Source organism: Rhinoderma darwinii, chromosome 7 (genome assembly GCF_050947455.1).
Source record: "Rhinoderma darwinii isolate aRhiDar2 chromosome 7, aRhiDar2.hap1, whole genome shotgun sequence".
In the NCBI taxonomy this organism is placed as follows: domain Eukaryota; kingdom Metazoa; phylum Chordata; class Amphibia; order Anura; family Rhinodermatidae; genus Rhinoderma; species Rhinoderma darwinii.
In genome coordinates this window covers 126,658,934-126,677,209 of record NC_134693.1, presented here as the reverse complement: position 1 = coordinate 126,677,209, position 18,276 = coordinate 126,658,934, and the positions used below count along the sequence as shown (strand labels likewise).

Here is an 18,276-nt window from a genome sequence, read left to right as displayed (position 1 = left end):
TCAAACGTGGGATTATGCAACTGCAACCAGGGAAGGCCTAAAACCAGATCAGACGATAATCCCTGCATCACCAGTACAGAGCACTGCTCCAAATGCATGGAGCCAACAAGGAGTTCAAAAACAGGGGTATGCTGAGTAAAATAACCATTAGCAAGGGGAGTTGAGTCGATTCCTACTACAGGGATAGGATAAGGTAAATCAATACAAGGCATCTTTAGAGACATAGCAAATTCCACAGACATGATATTAGCAGATGAGCCAGAATCCACGAAAGCACTGCCCGTGGCAGCCCGGCCAGCAAACGAGACCTGAAAGGGAAGCAAAATTTTATTGCGTTTCACATTAACGGGAAATACCTGTGCGCCCAAGTGACCTCCCCGATGATCACTTAGGCGCGGAAGTTTTCCGGCTTCTTATTCTTGCGCCTGGGACAGGTGTTCAGTAGATGCTTGTCGTCCCCACAGTAGAAGCAGAGACCATTCATTCTGCGAAACTCCCTACGTTGTCGAGGGGACATGGAGGCCCCGAGTTGCATAGGTACCTCCGAGTCCTCCGTGGAGGGGCGAGGAGACGGGACCTCGGGGGGGATCGCAGAAAAGTCAGAGGGGAGCACACTGAAGCGTTCTAGCTGACGTTCCCTGAGACGTCGGTCAAGTCGTACTGCTAGGGCCATAACCTGGTCAAGGGAGTCAGACGAGGGGTAGCTAACCAGCAGATCCTTCAGGGCATCAGATAATCCTAACCTAAACTGGCACCTTAGGGCCGGATCGTTCCACTGAGAAGCTACGCACCACTTCCTAAAATCAGAACAGTATTCCTCAACCGGTCTCCTACCCTGACGTAAGGTCACCAGCTGACTCTCGGCTAAGGCAGTCCTGTCAGTCTCGTCATAAATGAGTCCGAGGGCAGAGAAAAAACGATCAACAGAGGAAAGTTCAGGGGCGTCAGGAGCCAAGGAGAAGGCCCACTCTTGGGGCCCTTCCTGGAGTCGGGATATGATGATACCCACCCGCTGGTTCTCGGAACCTGAGGAGTGGGGCTTTAGGCGGAAATACAGTCTGCAACTCTCCCGGAAGGAGAGAAACGTCTTACGGTCCCCTGAGAACCGGTCAGGTAACTTGAGGTCGGGTTCTAGAGGTGAGGTGAGGGGTACTACTAAAGCAGCGTCACCCTGATTGACCCTTTGGGCCAGGGCCTGGACCTGTAGGGAGAGGCCCTGCATCTGCTGGGCCAGGGTCTCAAGGGGGTCCATGATAGCGTCAGCGTAGGAGAAATGGTAGACTAGGTAAGGGCTTGTAATTATGTAATGGCCGGAAGGAGGTGAAGGGAAAGTGAGCCCTAATCTACCCACCGCCCTGTCCCTGCCTACTTGCAACGACCCGCCCTAGGCGACGAGGTACAACTGGGCGGCGGTCCCTACGCTATCTAAGTGCACAGGAAAACAAACAGGGAACATGCAAGGGAAGGGGCAGTAGCCACGGAACGCCACGAGGAAACGGAGCGGCGAACGGACAGTCAGGACCAGGACGAAGTGAGTACACCCAAGCGGGCAAGGAGACAGAAGCAAGCCAGGGGCAAAGCAAGGCAGGTCAAGCAGAACTGCAGCAAGGCAGAAGCACGGCAGAAGCAGGCTGGAGCAAGCAGCAGTGGGGCCAGGAATCCAAAAGAATTACAAGCACTGAGGGAGAGAACAGGGCAGGTAATAAAGGACAGGGGGCGGAGCTAACTCCGAAAGACCAGGCCGCGATAGGCTCTCCCACTCCTGAGCCTGCCACCCTGGTTGGTGGGAGATGGTGTCAGTCGAACAGGTCTGGCCTCAGGTGTGGATTGATTAATCCCAGGAGTATACCTAGACGTAGTACCTGGCAGATCCCTAACATAGATAGATAGATGGATAGATGGATAGATGGATAGATAGATAGATAGATAGATAGATAGATAGATAGATAGATAGATAGATAGATAGATAGATAGATAGATAGATAGATAGATAGATAGATAGATAGATAGATAGATAATTAATAGATATAATATATAGATAGATAGATAGATGGATAGATAGATAGATAGATAGATAGATAGATAGATAGATAGATAGATAGATAGATAGATAGATAGATAGATAGATAGATAGATAGATAGATAGATAGATAGATAGATAGATAGATAGATAGATACGAAAGATGTAATAGGTCTGCCACCGACCATGTACCATTTACAATACTGGTGTCTTCTTATATAGCAGAGGGGCCTTCGGATTGCCTTAGGCACCAGGGCCCGGGTATTGACAGCTACTTCTGCATCCCTTTAGCTTCAATCCTGAGAGAGATAGATAGATAGATAGATAGATAGATAGATAGATAGATAGATAGATAGATAGATAGATAGATAGATAGATAGATAGATAGATAGATAGATAGATAGATAGATCTTGTCAATTGCAAGGCTGGAAGAAGACATGACTGGGAAAAGACCTTCTTTCTCTGTCTTCCATTGTCTCCACTGTAATTCTAAATGATGACTGACGCCTGTGAAGCTTCTTATAGTACATTATTTCATTATTTCTATTTATAGTTATTTCTTCTGTCTAGTTAATAACAACCAACACACCCAAGTTGGACTTTGAAGCCGTCCCTCTGTACACCCTTCAAATCCTTGTTGAAGACAGCAAAGGGACAACAGCCACTCAATCTATTGTCATTGAGATTTCCAAAGTCAACAAACCCCCAGTATTTACTGGAACTCTGGCAGAAAAAGGTACGTCATGCCTAATACATGGGATGAGATATAGTTGTGCAAACCCGTCAAATGCCTGGTAAAATAGGATCAAGGCTGGTAACTGGCAACCAAACTGTCTTATAGTAAATGTCCATCTATTAACAGAAAAGACCTAAACTCTGTGCTCATTAATTTCTTAATATATCTTTAAACCGGTGGGAGCTCAATTTCTGATACAGAGCTCCAAATCCCCAATGTAGACACAAAGTACAATGATAAAATTCATGCTGCCTGCGTCCACCACTAGAGGGAGCTTAGCAGCTTACTTCGTACTGTTTTATTATAGAGTTTAAAGGGGGTTTCCACTACCGGACAACTGATGACCTATCCACCGGATGGGTCATCAGTATATGATCTGTGGGGTCCAACACCCGGACCCCGCACCGATCAGCTGTTCCGGCTGCCTGCGGGCACCGGATGTCATTGCACTGTATGTAATGTACGGAGCCGAAAGCAGTCGGTTCCGTAAATTGCATAGCGGCCGTGATGCCGAACTGCAGCCCTGCTCCTATTCACTTGACCGGTGCCATATGCTTCTGACATGAACGTCCGGTGCCCGGAGGCAGCCGGAGCAGCTGATCGGTGCAGGGTCCTGGTGTCGGACCCCCACCGCTCGTATACTGATGACTTATCCAGTGGAAAGGTCATCAGTTGTCCAGTTGTGGACAACCCCTTTAATATATAAACAATATGCAGTAAGCTTCTAATCTCCCCCTAGTGGTGAATGCAGACAGCAAGAATTTCATTATTTAAGTCTATGTCTATGCAGAGGTTTTGGAACTCTGTATCAACTCCAATGGAGCTTCACAACTATATTACAATATGAACACAATATTTTGGAGCTATTTAGATTAAACAAAATGGTGTTCAGAGGTTAACAGAGGTTAAGCAGCTAAAATATATAAAAAAGTTAAGAAGTTAAGGTTAAGCAGTTAAAGTGTTTTTTCAGTATTAGATAAAGGGGTTTGCCGTTTCCCTAGAAACAGCACAACTTTTTTTCAAGGGATGTGTCTAAGGGCTCAACCCCATTTACCTAAATGGGGATGAACTGCAATACCAGACGCAGCCAATGGACAAGAGTGGCGCTGTTTCTGGAAAAAAGCAGACCCCTTTTTTTTCTTATCCTGGACAACCCATTTAAACAGAGCTCACAATAAATGAACAGTTGGAACTGGGATAATAGGGGACTGCGCAGCTCTATTAATGAAGATTCTTGCTGTGTTTCCTCTCCTCTCAGACAAAAAGTGCTAAAAGACTTCTATTGGATTCAACTGACAGGTTTTCCAATAGGAATCCTTGAACATCTTAGTTCAGCTGCTTTAGTGCAATGACTAGTGTTAAGACTAAACTACCAGAATGCCATTCAGGAGTAAGCTTTAGGGTATGTTCACACGGCCTATTTACGGACGTAATTCGGGCGTTTTTGCCCCGAATTACGTCCGAAAATAGCGCCTCAATAGCGCTGACAAACATCTGCCCATTGAAAGCAATGGGCTGACGTTTGTCTGTTCACACGAGGCGTATATTTACGCGCCGCTGTCAAATGACGGCGCGTAAATAGACGCCCGCGTCAAAGAAGTGACCTGTCACTTCTTTGGCCGTAATTGGAGCCGTTATTCATTGACTCCAATGAATAGCAGCGCCAATTACGTCCGTAATGGACGCGGCGTTCAAACGCCTGCACATGCCGTTACGGCTGAAATTACGGGGATGTTTTCAGGCTGAAACATCCCCGTAATTTCAGCCGTAACGGACGCCCTCGTGTGAACATACCCTTATGCAGAAAATGAAGACGCAGTGATTAAATGAGATCAGAATCTTGCAGAATTATAAATACAGCTCTGGGTGAGCTTTTTGAAATATATTTAAAATAAAAAATTGTGTTAAAACGAATCTAAACTTTAAATTGATACGCCTACTTTTGCCCAAAATGGAGGCGCCCATTGCAGGGAGATATTTCCTGTATAGATTCCTGGGCATGTCAACCACTGCACAGGACCTGAGTGCCGCTACAGGACCGGCATACGAGAGAACCCCATGGATCTCTCTGGATTGGTAAGGAAGAGGGAAGGTAAACTTTGGGGTTGGGTAGGCGTCTCTGGGGTGTGGCTTTAATGAATGCTAAATGGAACCTGTCAGCAGATCCATGCCGCCCTAACGGCGAGCAGCATGATATAGCGAAAGGTGCCCTGATTACATAAAACTATGTTTTATTCTGTATATAGAGACAGACCTGTCAATCTATACTCAAGGGCGGGGGGAACCCTGAGGGGAGCCGCCCAGCAGACATTTTTTCCTAAGCCCGGCCATTATTATAAGTCGCAGTGCTATATCATGCTTCCCCCGTTTAGGGCAGAATAAATCTGCTGCCGGGTTCCCTTTAATTCTCCGTATACACATAATATGTATCCTATGCATTGCCGCCTCTTTCTTTTCAATAGATAACATAGTTGTCCATAGGTTTTTTTTTTAGATTTAAAGGGGTTTAGAGGGATTTACACTAAGCTGCAGTACCAGCCATACAGATGAGCAGATGAGCCATTGTGCCTGTGTAAACAATTAGTTGGGCTGACTGGCGGGTGTCGGACCCCCACCAATCACATATTAATGGTCTATGGAAAATCCTTTTAACTTTTAATCCAACTGATATTATTTAATACAGCAATTTCACCCCAACAGAGGCAGAGGTTTATATACCTGAAAATACTCCTGTTTCCACAATCATTTACAAAGTGGCGGCCAAGGACCCAGATAAAGATGTTCTGCAGGTGATAATTGTAAAGCTTATAATACTTGATTTTGACCATTTGTTGATAATTTTTTTTTAATCAAACCTTGATGAAGAAGGAATTCTTATGATATTTCCTCTGTTATTCCTCCTAGAAATGTATAAATATATTGACAACTGGGTGTTATCATTCCCCTTGTCAATAGGGCGAGTCCATACACAGTCTGACAATTTCAGCATTGATTAGACAGTATCAGAATTTGTAGGGACACTCCCTATTGAAACACCCGATGGTCAATTTATTTACACATTTCCAGGAGGAGGATCATAGGAACTGCGCAATGCAGACTGCTAAGAAAAGGTGTTACCTTTTGAGGAATGCAGGTATTTAATAAAACAGATATATCAGAAAAGATAATAGATTCTTTTTAAAGGCTAATCAGCGCGACGGGGGACCGGAATGTATATTAGCGAGTCTACTTACATACTGCCGTGAGTACACTGCTAATAATTTTCGGTCCCCACATAGGCCCAAAATAGGCTGGCCACTAAAGGGTTAAAGTAAATGAGAATAATATGAATACTTATGCACTAGGCTCCTACTTGCGGCGGCTGTCAGGGAGACTTGCCTGCCCTGCTGGGAGTGCGGGGGATCTCTCCTGTTTTGGGGGACTCTGGACAAACCAAGAGAGTAGGAAAGTATACAATACATAAGAACAGATTTTTAATATATCTTAGCACACCGGAGGCACTAAGATATATACACATGGTCTGAAAAGACTGGTAGCATGTGTTGTGGTCCCTGGATGCCTGGATACTGCACAATGTGACCACTCGTGTGTTGTCATACTGAATACTAATCTCTTTGAAGAGCCATTGTACAGGGCAGTAGTTGGCACAGTCCACTCTCTTAGCGACTTTCCTATTCATTCCCTTTGTTATCCTTAGGACATCTTGGTTTAGCATGTGTTAGTGTGTTACTAAGGGACCCGCGGCTACGTCACCCATCCACGGGCACTTTGTGACTTAATTGCGTATTAATGCAAAGCCATTAGGTAAACATAATTCTTATTGTGAGTAATTCATTGTTCATATTGTGATATATCATGAGCAATAACAGTAATTATTTATGTCCACCAAACTGCAGGCAGTTCTAGGCTCAGTTGTATTGAATCGGTTTGATGCAGACAATGGGATTCAAAAATATTTATTTAAAGGGGTTGTCTGGTTTGGACAAATCAATTTCAAACACACTTTTAGGGATTTCTGAGTTTATTGAGGGTGGTCTGTCATTTAGGGGCCCCATCAATTAGACCGAGCAGGGAGTGGATACAAAGAGGATCTCTCTCTCTGGAGGACCCAACACGTCGGTGCATCACATGCACTGTATTGACTTTAATAGGCAACATGTAATGCTTCATTTGTCCTGTTGTGGCACTGCAGGGAAATTGAACACTTGCCGCCCAGTTTCCATGCAGATTGCAGCTGATCGCTGGGTGTCCCTGTAATCAACTTGTCATCAGAAGGCCCTTCTACTAAAAAAATATTGTCCAAAGTGGACAACCCTTTTTAGCCAACCAGATATTGGTCAGGGTATTATCTCTAACCTATATCTGTGTAACAATGTTATGTATTCACTTAAAATAAAATGTTTATTTAAAGGGATAATTCAAGAAAGATAATTTGAAGCTCCTGGCCCACCCAACCATGATGTATTATTTATAGTATTGGTCTCCGCATATAGGGCAGAGGGACCTTTTGGCCTCCCTCATGCTCCAAGACCTGGTTGCGACCACTATTTCTGCAGTCTATATAGTTACGCCCATGGGTATTACCATCGTATAATATTTTGGCATATCATATTATGCCATAACGTTATGACTGATTGGGGTCTGAATGCTGGGACCCCTGTGATCCCTGGAAGAAGGTACTGAATTTTTTTTTATCCCTGCAGAGTGGGGGGATGGGAGCTCCGCTGTGCAGGGAAAAACTGTGAGGGAGCCAAGTGCTTCACTAACGATGTTGCTCCTTCATTTTGAAGATTGGTGGGGGGTCCAAGCAATATGAAAAACCGCCTTATAATATGGATTATACAGTAGATTATAAAATGCCTGGACCGCTATTTTACTATTACTATTTACTATTTAGACTATTTTATACACAGAGTATAAAGTTTTAATTTTTCTTATTACTCTGTTCCCAGTACTCTGTCATAATAACTCCTGGTAATTCAGGATTTCAGATTGACAACACAGGGACCATCATAACCACTGAATTGTTTGATTATGAAAGCAATACAAAAAGGTAAGTGTTGTGTAACATTTCTTTTGCCAATCTACACATACTCTAAATCATTGTGGTGAACTGAAAAAGGGTTTTCCTACTATTGACAATCCTTTTTTGTTAGAAGGGTGCCCCGATGATCGATTGATCACAGGTTGATCCTCCAGTGATCGGTTGTAAAGGAACCTCCAGAGATCGTTTGTAATCTCTGGAAGAACCTGTCAGCAATTATTGAATTTCTCTGCAGCGCCACCGCAGGGAAACTGTAGCATTACACTGTACTTATTTAAATCAATGGGCTATCTGTGTAGTACATGGATGAGTTGGGTCCTCCAGAGACAGAGACAGTCTTTGTTGCCACTCTGGTTAAGTGTGACTCTTATTTTCTAAACCAGGCTAGCCATTCAATAAGATAATCAATGACCAATGAGTTACTATACAAACCACTTTGTATCACTGGTTTCCAATGTTACACAGGATAAAGATATTATTGTTGATGTTGGCAACACCATTGTTTTCGTCAGTATTTATTGTCATATAAGATCCCCAATATATGAGCCCTATGGAGCCGGGCCTTTGGTGGTCAGGCATGTCATAGGAAGACCAGTTTCTCTAACCCTAACGTAAAAATTGTATAATGCCAGGAGGATTGTTAAAGCCACGCGTAATGGGGTTGTCTCAATTAGACAACTCATTTCCACATGGAATATTAGAGCATATGGTCATTATAAAGGGGGGTCACGCTACTCTGAACCCACTTTATTAGCCAGAGTAGAGAGCGAATAACAAAGAGCATCTCCTGTCTTCGCGGATTCGACCTGGCCACCTATTACAAGGTCAGCTATTAATTTGAATGTAATATTATGTTTCCCCTGTAGTGGCTGCTGCAGGGAGAATATATGGCCAACCACAACGGATCGCCGGGAGCTTCAGAAGCTGGACCCGCAACAATCGGCTCATCTGGCTTCATTGTACAAAGGGGTTATCTGGATGAGATAACCCTTTTAAGTTTGGAGCCACATTACATACTATTATATTATTTTATTATTTTATTCGGGAGTTGCTGTATTAGGATGTCTCTAATATTGAGACAGCCTCTGCATATGGTCCATGTACAAATTACAGGCTGCCGTAAATGCCATTTCTTTCTGGAATTACAAAGGGAGCAACCCATATAATAATATTATCTCAGTAAAATTTCAGTGGAATAGTTACACAGAAGTGTAAATTGATGCTTCTGGAGCCCAATGACAAATCTGTACCAGGGCCTCTCATCTACAATGTGCCATTTATAATACATATATCTTCTTGTGTGGGACCGGGGCATTTGGGTCCCCTATGGCACCAGGGACCGGTGCAACTGCTACCTCTGCACGCCCTATAGCTATGCTTCTGTCAATGGGGCATGCTTCTAGACATGTCTGTAAGGCCTAATTAATACATAGGTTTTTGGTGCTGAGTTTGGCGTAGAAACTATGTCAGAATCAGCGCCAACAAATGCACCAAGTCTCACTCTACTGATTTCAATGGGAGGCAGAGGCATTCCTTTTCCTGGGTGGCCTTTGACCGCTATGTGGAAAATAAAAGTATCATGCCCTATCTTAGACCAGTTCCCGCCCTCAAACCTCCTTTGAAGTCAATGAGAGGTGTTTTTGACAAGGTTTTTGCATTTGGTTAATAAAAAAAAAACGCTTAAAAAAATGCATCAAAAACATTTTAGAAAAAGCGTCAAAAACCGCTTGCATTTAAATATCTGCCTAAGAGTCAGTTCACACAAATGGTTTTGTAAGCAGAAAAAATCTGAAGGAATTTTGAGGCAGATTGTGAACTGCCAATGTTGTTTTAACGGTTTTTTTTTTCTGCGTTCTTTGCCCATGGCCATTGAATCTAATGCAAACGCCATTTGAAACGCTGCAAAAAACACTCAGTAAAGAGTGCCGTGGCTTTTTTCTGCTTTGCTTTGATTTCAATGGGAGGTCAGAGGCGGAAAACATGAAAAGAAAGAATATGGCACTTTTTTTTCCCGTGAGCGGCCAAAAGTCACCCAGGAAAGAATAACACCTCTGCCCCCCATTGAAATCAATGAGGGGCGATTTTGAAAGTTTTTTTGGTGCTGATTCCAATGCGGTTTCCGCATCAAAATCAGCGCCTAAAAACTCTGTGTGAACTGACCCCAAAAAAATCTTGACTGAATTTTGAGGCAGATTTTTTTTCTGCCTGACAACAACCCCTTTGTGAACTAGTCCTGATTGTACAGGTAAAATACTGCTAGATGTGCCTTGATTTGACCACATTGTGAGTCTTTGTAGTTTATTCTGTCGTGTGTGTAATTCTTTGTATTATTATATTCCAATGCAGCTATACTATAACGGTTACCATAACTGACGGTTCTCTTTCAAAGTCTGCAAAAATAATAGTCCACATCACAAATGTGAATGACAACGACCCTTCTTTGACATGTGTGTAAGTATTTATTGTAGTGTTTAAAGGTGACCTGTCACTAGGACATATAAGTTGAACTGGTTAACTGACCTAAATAGCGCTGTCTCCCTGATTCCAGCACTGTCTATTTTTTTTCCTGGACATCCCAATTCCAGTGATATGGCCACTGTTGTGTTGGCTCCCCCATGCTAATTTGCTGTAGTTAGCCAACAGGGTGGAGCTAACTTCCCTGCCCCTCTGCTGCTGACCAATCAGTGCGAGGCAGCTTGAGGGTAGTTCACGCCCTGTTGGCTAACTACGGCAAATTAACCTATAGGGAGCCAACACAACAGTGGCCCATATCTCTGGAACAGGGGGGGGGGGGGGTGTTCAGGAAAAAGAAGAAAAATGTCCTGGAATCAGGGAGACAGTGATGTTCAGGTCAGTAAACCAGTTCAATTTATATGACCTAGAGGCAGGACCTCTTTAAATGTGTATGTTCTTTATAGACATTATCGCTAAAATCACCAGTAGATCAGTGATGAAGAATAAAATTGTGAATATTGTCCTTGAATAGCTTCTATAGTATCACAACGAATGGGACAACCACAAAGACACAGACCTCTGGGAACACAGTGACGACCAAACTAAATGAGGAGCTTCCTATTGGAGAGACGGTCAATACCTGCACAGGCACTGACGCCGACCAGATGAATGACCTCACTTTTCTTCTGGACCCTGGAAATCCTTATTTTTCTATTAGCAAAGGTGATATCTGATTAATTAATGTGTTCAAGCTCATGAAAACGTGAATAATTTTTAAAAAAGATCTAAGATAACTTTTAGAGTGGTTGCAAAATGACAAGAGGTTGTAGGACATTAGTAAAAAAGATTCTACTTTTTTCCCCCACTACAAACAGCGCCACTCTTATCAATAGTCTATGTCTGGTATTGCAGCTCAGCACAATTTAAGTGACTGATGCTGAGCTGCAATACCAGACACAGTCCATGAACATGAGTAGCGCTGTTCCTGGAAAAAAAAACCTGATTCTTTTTTTTTCTAATCCTGGACAACCCCTTTAACTTTAACAAATGTTTTTTTTTTAAAACATTTAATTTAAGACACTTAAATTATGCAGTTATATTGGACAGAACTTCACCTTACAAAAGCAGAGGGTTAAAAGAGTTTAAAGGGTTGTCACATTAAGATAATCCCTGTTCATATGGCCTAGTAAGGCATATAGATACTATAGTAGAGATGAGGGGGTCCCCTACTCAAGGCACCCTCTATTGACCAGAGTGAAGAACTGCTGCAAAGAGTGTCTCCCGCTCTGGCTGACACGGCCTACATGATCGGCCATTCATTTGAATGGGCGCCATGTAATACCACATGTCTGCAGGAGAAATGGATCATCATTTATATAATGGCAGTTTATACACAGGAACAAAACCTACAACAAAAGCCTAAAATGCTTAATTTTGGGGAAATCTGCCCCATATTGTTAGTGGGAGATATTTTATAATGCTATGAATATGAGGTGCATTTTATACCCACAGTAGCTGATAACACAGGGTAATCAGTGGCGGATCATCATATGGGCGGTTTAGGCGGCTGCCCGGGGTCCAAGGCTCCCAGGGGATTTTTGGCCACCCGAACTGCACATAATTTTAAAAACTACGGAAAGAAATATACATCGCTCTAGCGCTGCTGGCGGCCGCTAATGATGAGGAGATGGGGGTGGGGCAGGGTAAGCCATTGCAGGGGTGGGCTGGGCCAGGATTGTGCTACATAGATAGACTAGTAGATGTGCGGCACGATAGGCACGTCTGATAGTGGTAGAACACTCCTCTCTGAAGCTGCACGCGCCACCAGAGGGGAACAGGAGTGCTCTCCCTTCAGAAACCGAGGTCTAATGCGAAGAGCAGGGCGTTGAGGTTAGTGAGCCGTGGTACTGCTCTTTCATCCTCCTGCCCCAACCAACATTAAAATGATCGGCCGACGCTAGGGGAGGATTATACAGCAAGAGGGGGGGGGAGTCTAACCATCCAACTGACTGCAGGGGGCACTATGGTGGGGATAATAAATTCTCCTGATAGAGCCCTCGGCAGTCAAGATGCTCAAACTCCCCCCCCCCCCTTGCAGTATAATAACTACTGAGGGCTCCATAGGGTGGATTATTCCCCCCTTCATAGAGCCCTCTGCAGTCGGTAAGGGTATGTTCACACTGAGGAAATTTGCAGAAGAATCTGCAGCGGATTACGCTGCAAAATTCAGCCTCTAATTAATTTCAATGGGACACTTCTTTATCCCGCTAGATGATTTTTTCAGCTAGCGGGAAAAAGAAGCGTCCTACTCGATCTTCGGGCGGATTCCGCCTGAACTCCCATTGAAGTCAATGGGAGGAGTAATCTTCCTGCCAAAGGCAGGAATAGTCCCGCGGCGGATTTTATTGCAGGACCCACCACGCACAATACGCCGTGTGAACAGGGCCTTAGCTGGTTAGACCCCCCTTGAAGTATAATCCCTGCCATAGAGCTGTCAGTAGTTTTTATACTGCAAGGGGAGGTCAGAATGTCTGACTGACTGATGAGGGCTCTATGGGGGGATATTTTCCCCCGCAGAGCTGTTGGTCAGATGTTTAGACACCCCATACAGCCCTCAGTAGTTATTTTATTGTAAGGGGATTGGTGTCTGACTGCTTAAAGTGTAACTAAACTTTTAAAAAACTTTTGACATGTCATAGGGAAATGTCAGAGGTTTTGATTGGTCGGGGCGCGAGCACTGTCTTACCGCCACCGATCGCTAAGATGAAGTGGTAGAAGCACTCAGGTAATTGCTGTGCTGCTTTGTTTCTTATCAGCTTTTTGTTTTAGCGATTGGTGGGGGTCTCAGTGCTTGGATCCCCACTGATCAAAACTTCTGACGTTTTACTGTGACATGCTAAAAGTTTTTTAAAAGTTTAGTTACCCTTTAAAGGGAGGTGTCCCAATTTTTTGTTTTTTTCATTTGATGTGTAAGGGTATGTTCACACGCAGTGACCAGAAACGTCTGAAAATACGGAGCTCCTGATTTTCAGACGTTTTTTAAACAACTCGCGTTTTTCGCAACGTTTTTTATGGCTGTTTTTGGAGCTGTTTTTCAATGGAGTCAATGAAAAACGCCTCCAAAAACGTCCAAAGAAGTGTCCTGCACTTCTTTTGACAAGCCGACATTTTAACAGCGACGCGTAAAATAAAAGCTGTGGGAACAGAACATCGTAATTCTCATTGAAAGCAATAGGCAGATGTTTGTAGGCGTTTAGGGGCGTTTTTTCAGGTGTAATTCGAGGCGTAAAACGCCCGAATTACGTCTGAAAATAGGCCGTGTGAACATACATTTAAAGGCTACATGCACCTTTGAAAACGTGTTTTTTTTTAAATAAAACAGCGTATCAGGGTGATTAGTGCAAATTTTTAATTACATTTTATAAAAAATGATTTGAGATACAGCTGCTTTGTATTCTGTATACAGAGCAGCGGTATCTAGCGCTGAAACCTGTATCCGTCATGTCAGCGGCACTGACGGGTTCAGTGACAGCGGGTCCTGCGTGGCTCTGACACGTAGAATCCACCTGTAATCGATGACATCTAAGTTCATATACTACAAGTTTTACATTTAAAAAAAATTATTACCAGCATTGTTGTTTTAAAGATTTAACAAAAGTTCAAAGAAGAAAAGCGTTGTTTAGGCGTCTTGCACTGGGAAAGGGGGTTGGCGGGATTGCATTGTAAGAGGGAAGGAGGGGGCCCGAGTTGTGTCAACAGCCCAGGGCCCACGGTACACTTTTTCCGTCACTGAGGGCAATATATGACATTTATAATTCTTTCTCTTTGATAGAAACAGGAACGGTGGTCATCATGTCCAGGATGGACAGCGAGGCGGCTGGGTTTGTTGGTGCGCAGTCCTACACTGTGAAAGTGTGTGACAGAGACAATAAGTGCGCCTCAATCTTAGTGACTGCAAATATTCTTCCAATTAATGACAACCCCCCATTCTGTAATTCCTATATGTACAGGTAAGTGTTCTGTCATGTAAAGATAAACATATATACTAGTCCTTCTCAATGAATTAGAATATCATCAAAAAGTAAATTTATTTCATTAATTTAATTCAAAAAGTGAAACTCATATATTCTATAGATTCATTACACACAGAGTGATCTATCTCCAGCATTGTTTTCTTTTAATGTTGAAGATTATGGTCATGGTTCATGAAAACCCAAAATTTCGGCTCTCAGAAAATTTGAATATTAGGTAAAATTTGAATATTGTAGACTCATGGTGTGACACTCTAATCACAGCTGATAAACGCAAAACACCTGCAAAGGTTTCCTAAGCCTTTAACCCCTTAAGGAGACAGCCATTTTTTTTTTATTTTTTTTCGTTTTTCACTTCCCGCCTTCCAAGAGCCATAACGTCTTTATTTTTCCGTCAATAGAGTGGTGTGAGGCCTTAAATTTTGCGGGAGGAGTTGTAGTTTCTATTGTATCATTTGAAGTACCATATAATGTGCTCGGAAGCTGATTTTTTTAAATTTGCGGGCTGAAATTGGGAAAAACTTTGATTCCTCCATTATTGTTGTTTGGGTTCCGTTTTTACGTCTTTCACCGTCTGGTAAAAACAACAACTTAACTTTATTCTGTGGCTCAATACAATTACGGTGATATCAAATTTATATAGATTTTTTTATATTTTACTACTTTAAAAAAAGCAAAAAAATTTTTGTTAAAAAAAAATTGTTTTGTTTCACCACATTCTGAGAGTCATACATTTTACATTTTTCAGTGCATTGAGCGGTGTGAGGGCTTATTTTTTGCAGGGCGAGCTGTAGTTTTTATTGGCACCATTTGTTGGTACATATGACTTTTTGATCACTTTGAAATATTTTTTTTTTATAGCTAATGTGACCAAAAAAACTGAGATTTTGGCAGTTTACAATTTTTATTTTTTACTGCATTCACCGTGCGCATTAAATAACACTATATTGTAATAGTTCAGACTTTTATGGACGCAGCAATACCAATTTTGTTTACTTTTTTTATTTTTTACATTACTTTAGAGGAAAAATGGGAAAGGGTTTGTTTTTTTTTACTTTTTATTTTAACTTTTTTTTTGCACTACTAAAAACTTTATAAACTTTATAAACATTTTTACAGGCATCTATTAAGCCCTACATTCATTAGGCCCCTGGGTTGCCATAACAACCATCGTCACCCCCGATCTCAATGTGGGGGGGGGGTAGGCGATGAGCTGTCAGAGGGGGCCACACCCCTCTTTTCAAAGCCTCAGATGCTGCGGTCGCGAATGACTGCATCATTTGAGGGGTTAAACAGCCAAGAACAGTGCGATCGCTGCTCCTGGCTGTTAGTCCTGGGTGTCAGTTGTAAAACACAGGCAACACTCGCAGCATATGGACATCACCCCCCCCCCCCGCACCAGGACGTACCGGTGCATCCTGGTGCACCAAGGGGTTAAAAGGACTGGTCTGTTGCTCAGTGGTCCAAACTCCTGTTTTCAGATAAAAGTAAATTTTGCATTTCATTTGGAAATGAAAGTCCCAGAGTCTGGAGGAAGAGTGGAGAGGCATCAATCCAAGTTTCTTGCGGTCCAGTGGGAAGTTTCCACAGTCAGTGATGGTTTGGGGCCGTGTCATCTGCTGGTGTTGGTCCACTGTGTTATATCAAGTCCAGAGTCAGCGCAGCGTCTTCCAGGACATTTCCCAGCACTTCATGCTTCCCTCTGCTGACAGCTTTATGGAGATGCGGATTTCATTTTCCAGCAGGACTTGGCACCTGCCCACACTGCCAAAAGTACCAATACCTGGTTTAATAACCACAGTATCACTGCGCCTGATTGGCCAGCAAACTTGCCTGACATAAATCCCATAGAGAATCTATAGGGTATTGTCAAGAGGAAGATGAGAGACACCAGACCCAACAATGCAGAAGAGCTGAAGGCCGATATCAAAGCAACCTGGGCTTCCATAACACCTCAGCAATGCCACAGGCTGATCGCCCCCCCTGCCGCGCCGCATTAATAACACCTCAGCAGTGCCACAGGCTGATCGCCTCCATGCAACGCCGCATTGATAACACCTCAGCAGTGCCACAGGCTGATCGCCTCCATGCCACGCCGCATTGATAACACCTTAGCAGTGCCACAGGCTGATCGCCTCCATGCCACGCCGCATTGATAACACCTCAGCAGTGCCACAGGCTGATCGCCTCCATGCCACGCCGCATTGATAACACCTTAGCAGTGCCACAGGCTGATCACCTCCATGCCACGCCGCATTGATAACACCTCAGCAGTGCCACAGGCTGGTCGCCCCCATGCCACGCCGCATTGATAACACCTCATCAGTGCCACAGGCTGATCGCCCCCATGCCGCGCCGCATTGCAGTAATTCATGCAAAAGGAGCCCCGACCAAGTATTGAGGGCATATACTGTACATGTTTTTCAGTAGGCCAAGATTTCGGTATTAAAAATCATTTTTGAAATTGGGCTTGTATAATATTCTAATTTTCTGAGAGACTAAACTTTGGGTTTTCATTAACTGTTACCATAATCATCAACATTAAAATAAAAAAATGCTGGAAATAGATCACTCTGTGTGTGATGAATCTATAGAATATATGAGAGACACTTTTTGAATTGAATTACTGAAATAAATTAACTTTTTGATGATATTCTAATTCATTCTGGACTGGTATATGGTAACGACCCATGTAATAAACCACTATGTTCTGCTTTGGTAATGTATGCAGTGAATTTTGAATCTATCTCATGTTTATCTTATCTATCTTATCTATCTCATTCCAGAGTCAGAGTATGATACACCGGGTGTTGTCACCTATTATATCTGTTGGGCTTTCTGCCGCTTTATAACACCGTCCTTGTATACTTTTACATGATGCCTGCAGGAAATTCCAGGGTTTATCATTGGACTATTTTTTTCATTTAGGTTTGTAGAACCAGAGCCCATTATAAAGGACACCATCGTCGCAACCCTGAACTGTCATGATCCAGATATCCCTCCAAATCCTCTGATATATAAACCACATACTGGTCCACTGGGTGTGGGTAAATTATTCCAGCAGACGGGAACCAATTCACCTGTTATACAAGTGAGTCTTTTTTTTAGTCTTCGACCTGTTTTATAATCTATGGTGGATAACAGGCCCTCCACCTACCATGTGCCATTTATAATACCGGTGTCGTTTGTGGTAAAGGGGTCTTTGGGTACAACTGCACGCTCTATAGCAATGCCCCTGCCTCTTTCATAACCTATGGTTGATTTGTATAAAATAACAGTGTACTTTTAAGTTTCCATCTCACAGTAATTCCTTCATATTGTAAAAACAAGTTAATTTAAGGTGCAACATTTGCCACTTTGTACCAAAGAGTCTACCAAGTTGATGTTCGGTCTTGTACTCTATATATAAGCATGAGATAAATGTAACTGCAACGTGGAATCTTAATTTACCTTAAAGGGGTTGTCCACTTTAGAAAATTCATTTTTATATACCTATTCCGAGTGAATGGAGGGGGTCCCTGTCCAGGATCCTCTTTGCCATGGTAGAGAGTGGATATAAAGAACATCCTGTCCTACATTACACTGACAACCCATTGATATTAATGGAGATGGTGTAATGCTTAATTTCTCCTGTGGTGGTGCTGCAGGGAAAGTGAACACTTACTACCAGGTTTGCCTACAGATTACAACTGATCGCTGGAGGTTCTCCGACAGGGGACACACTTTGAAATCAGTTTATTGTCAAGGTACCCTTCTAACAAGTAGGGATTGTCCATAGCGCAGAACCCCTTTAAAGCGACTCTATCTGCAAGAATTATTTTTGCATAGTTAATTAAGTTTTTTTCTTCAATTCAATCATATCATATCATATACTGCAGGAGAGGAATGCTTTACATTAAAGTTAATAAAGTCTCTGGAAGTGGACATGAGCAGTGATATCACTATTCTTCCTCAGATATCCCTGCCCCTTAACATATACACATTAGATGA

The 18,276-nt window shown here is 43.0% G+C and overlaps 2 protein-coding genes across 3 annotated transcripts in view; one reads left to right on the top strand and one right to left on the bottom strand.

Moving 5' to 3' along the window:
- The window catches only part of LOC142657373 (cadherin-related family member 3-like), a 44,811-nt gene that overhangs the window by 8,509 nt on the left and 18,026 nt on the right, over positions 1 to 18,276 (top strand). Inside the window, exons 3-9 of the mRNA XM_075832396.1 lie at positions 2,592 to 2,757; positions 5,458 to 5,546; positions 7,710 to 7,810; positions 10,148 to 10,252; positions 10,788 to 10,978; positions 14,088 to 14,265; positions 17,215 to 17,377. Of these exons, the coding sequence (XP_075688511.1) occupies positions 2,592 to 2,757; positions 5,458 to 5,546; positions 7,710 to 7,810; positions 10,148 to 10,252; positions 10,788 to 10,978; positions 14,088 to 14,265; positions 17,215 to 17,377 (993 nt within the window). The remainder of the gene's footprint in view (positions 1 to 2,591; positions 2,758 to 5,457; positions 5,547 to 7,709; positions 7,811 to 10,147; positions 10,253 to 10,787; positions 10,979 to 14,087; positions 14,266 to 17,214; positions 17,378 to 18,276) is intronic.
- Positions 1 to 18,276, bottom strand: part of C7H3orf49 (chromosome 7 C3orf49 homolog) — a 50,098-nt gene that overhangs the window by 23,090 nt on the left and 8,732 nt on the right. The gene's annotated exons all lie outside the window — the stretch shown is intronic.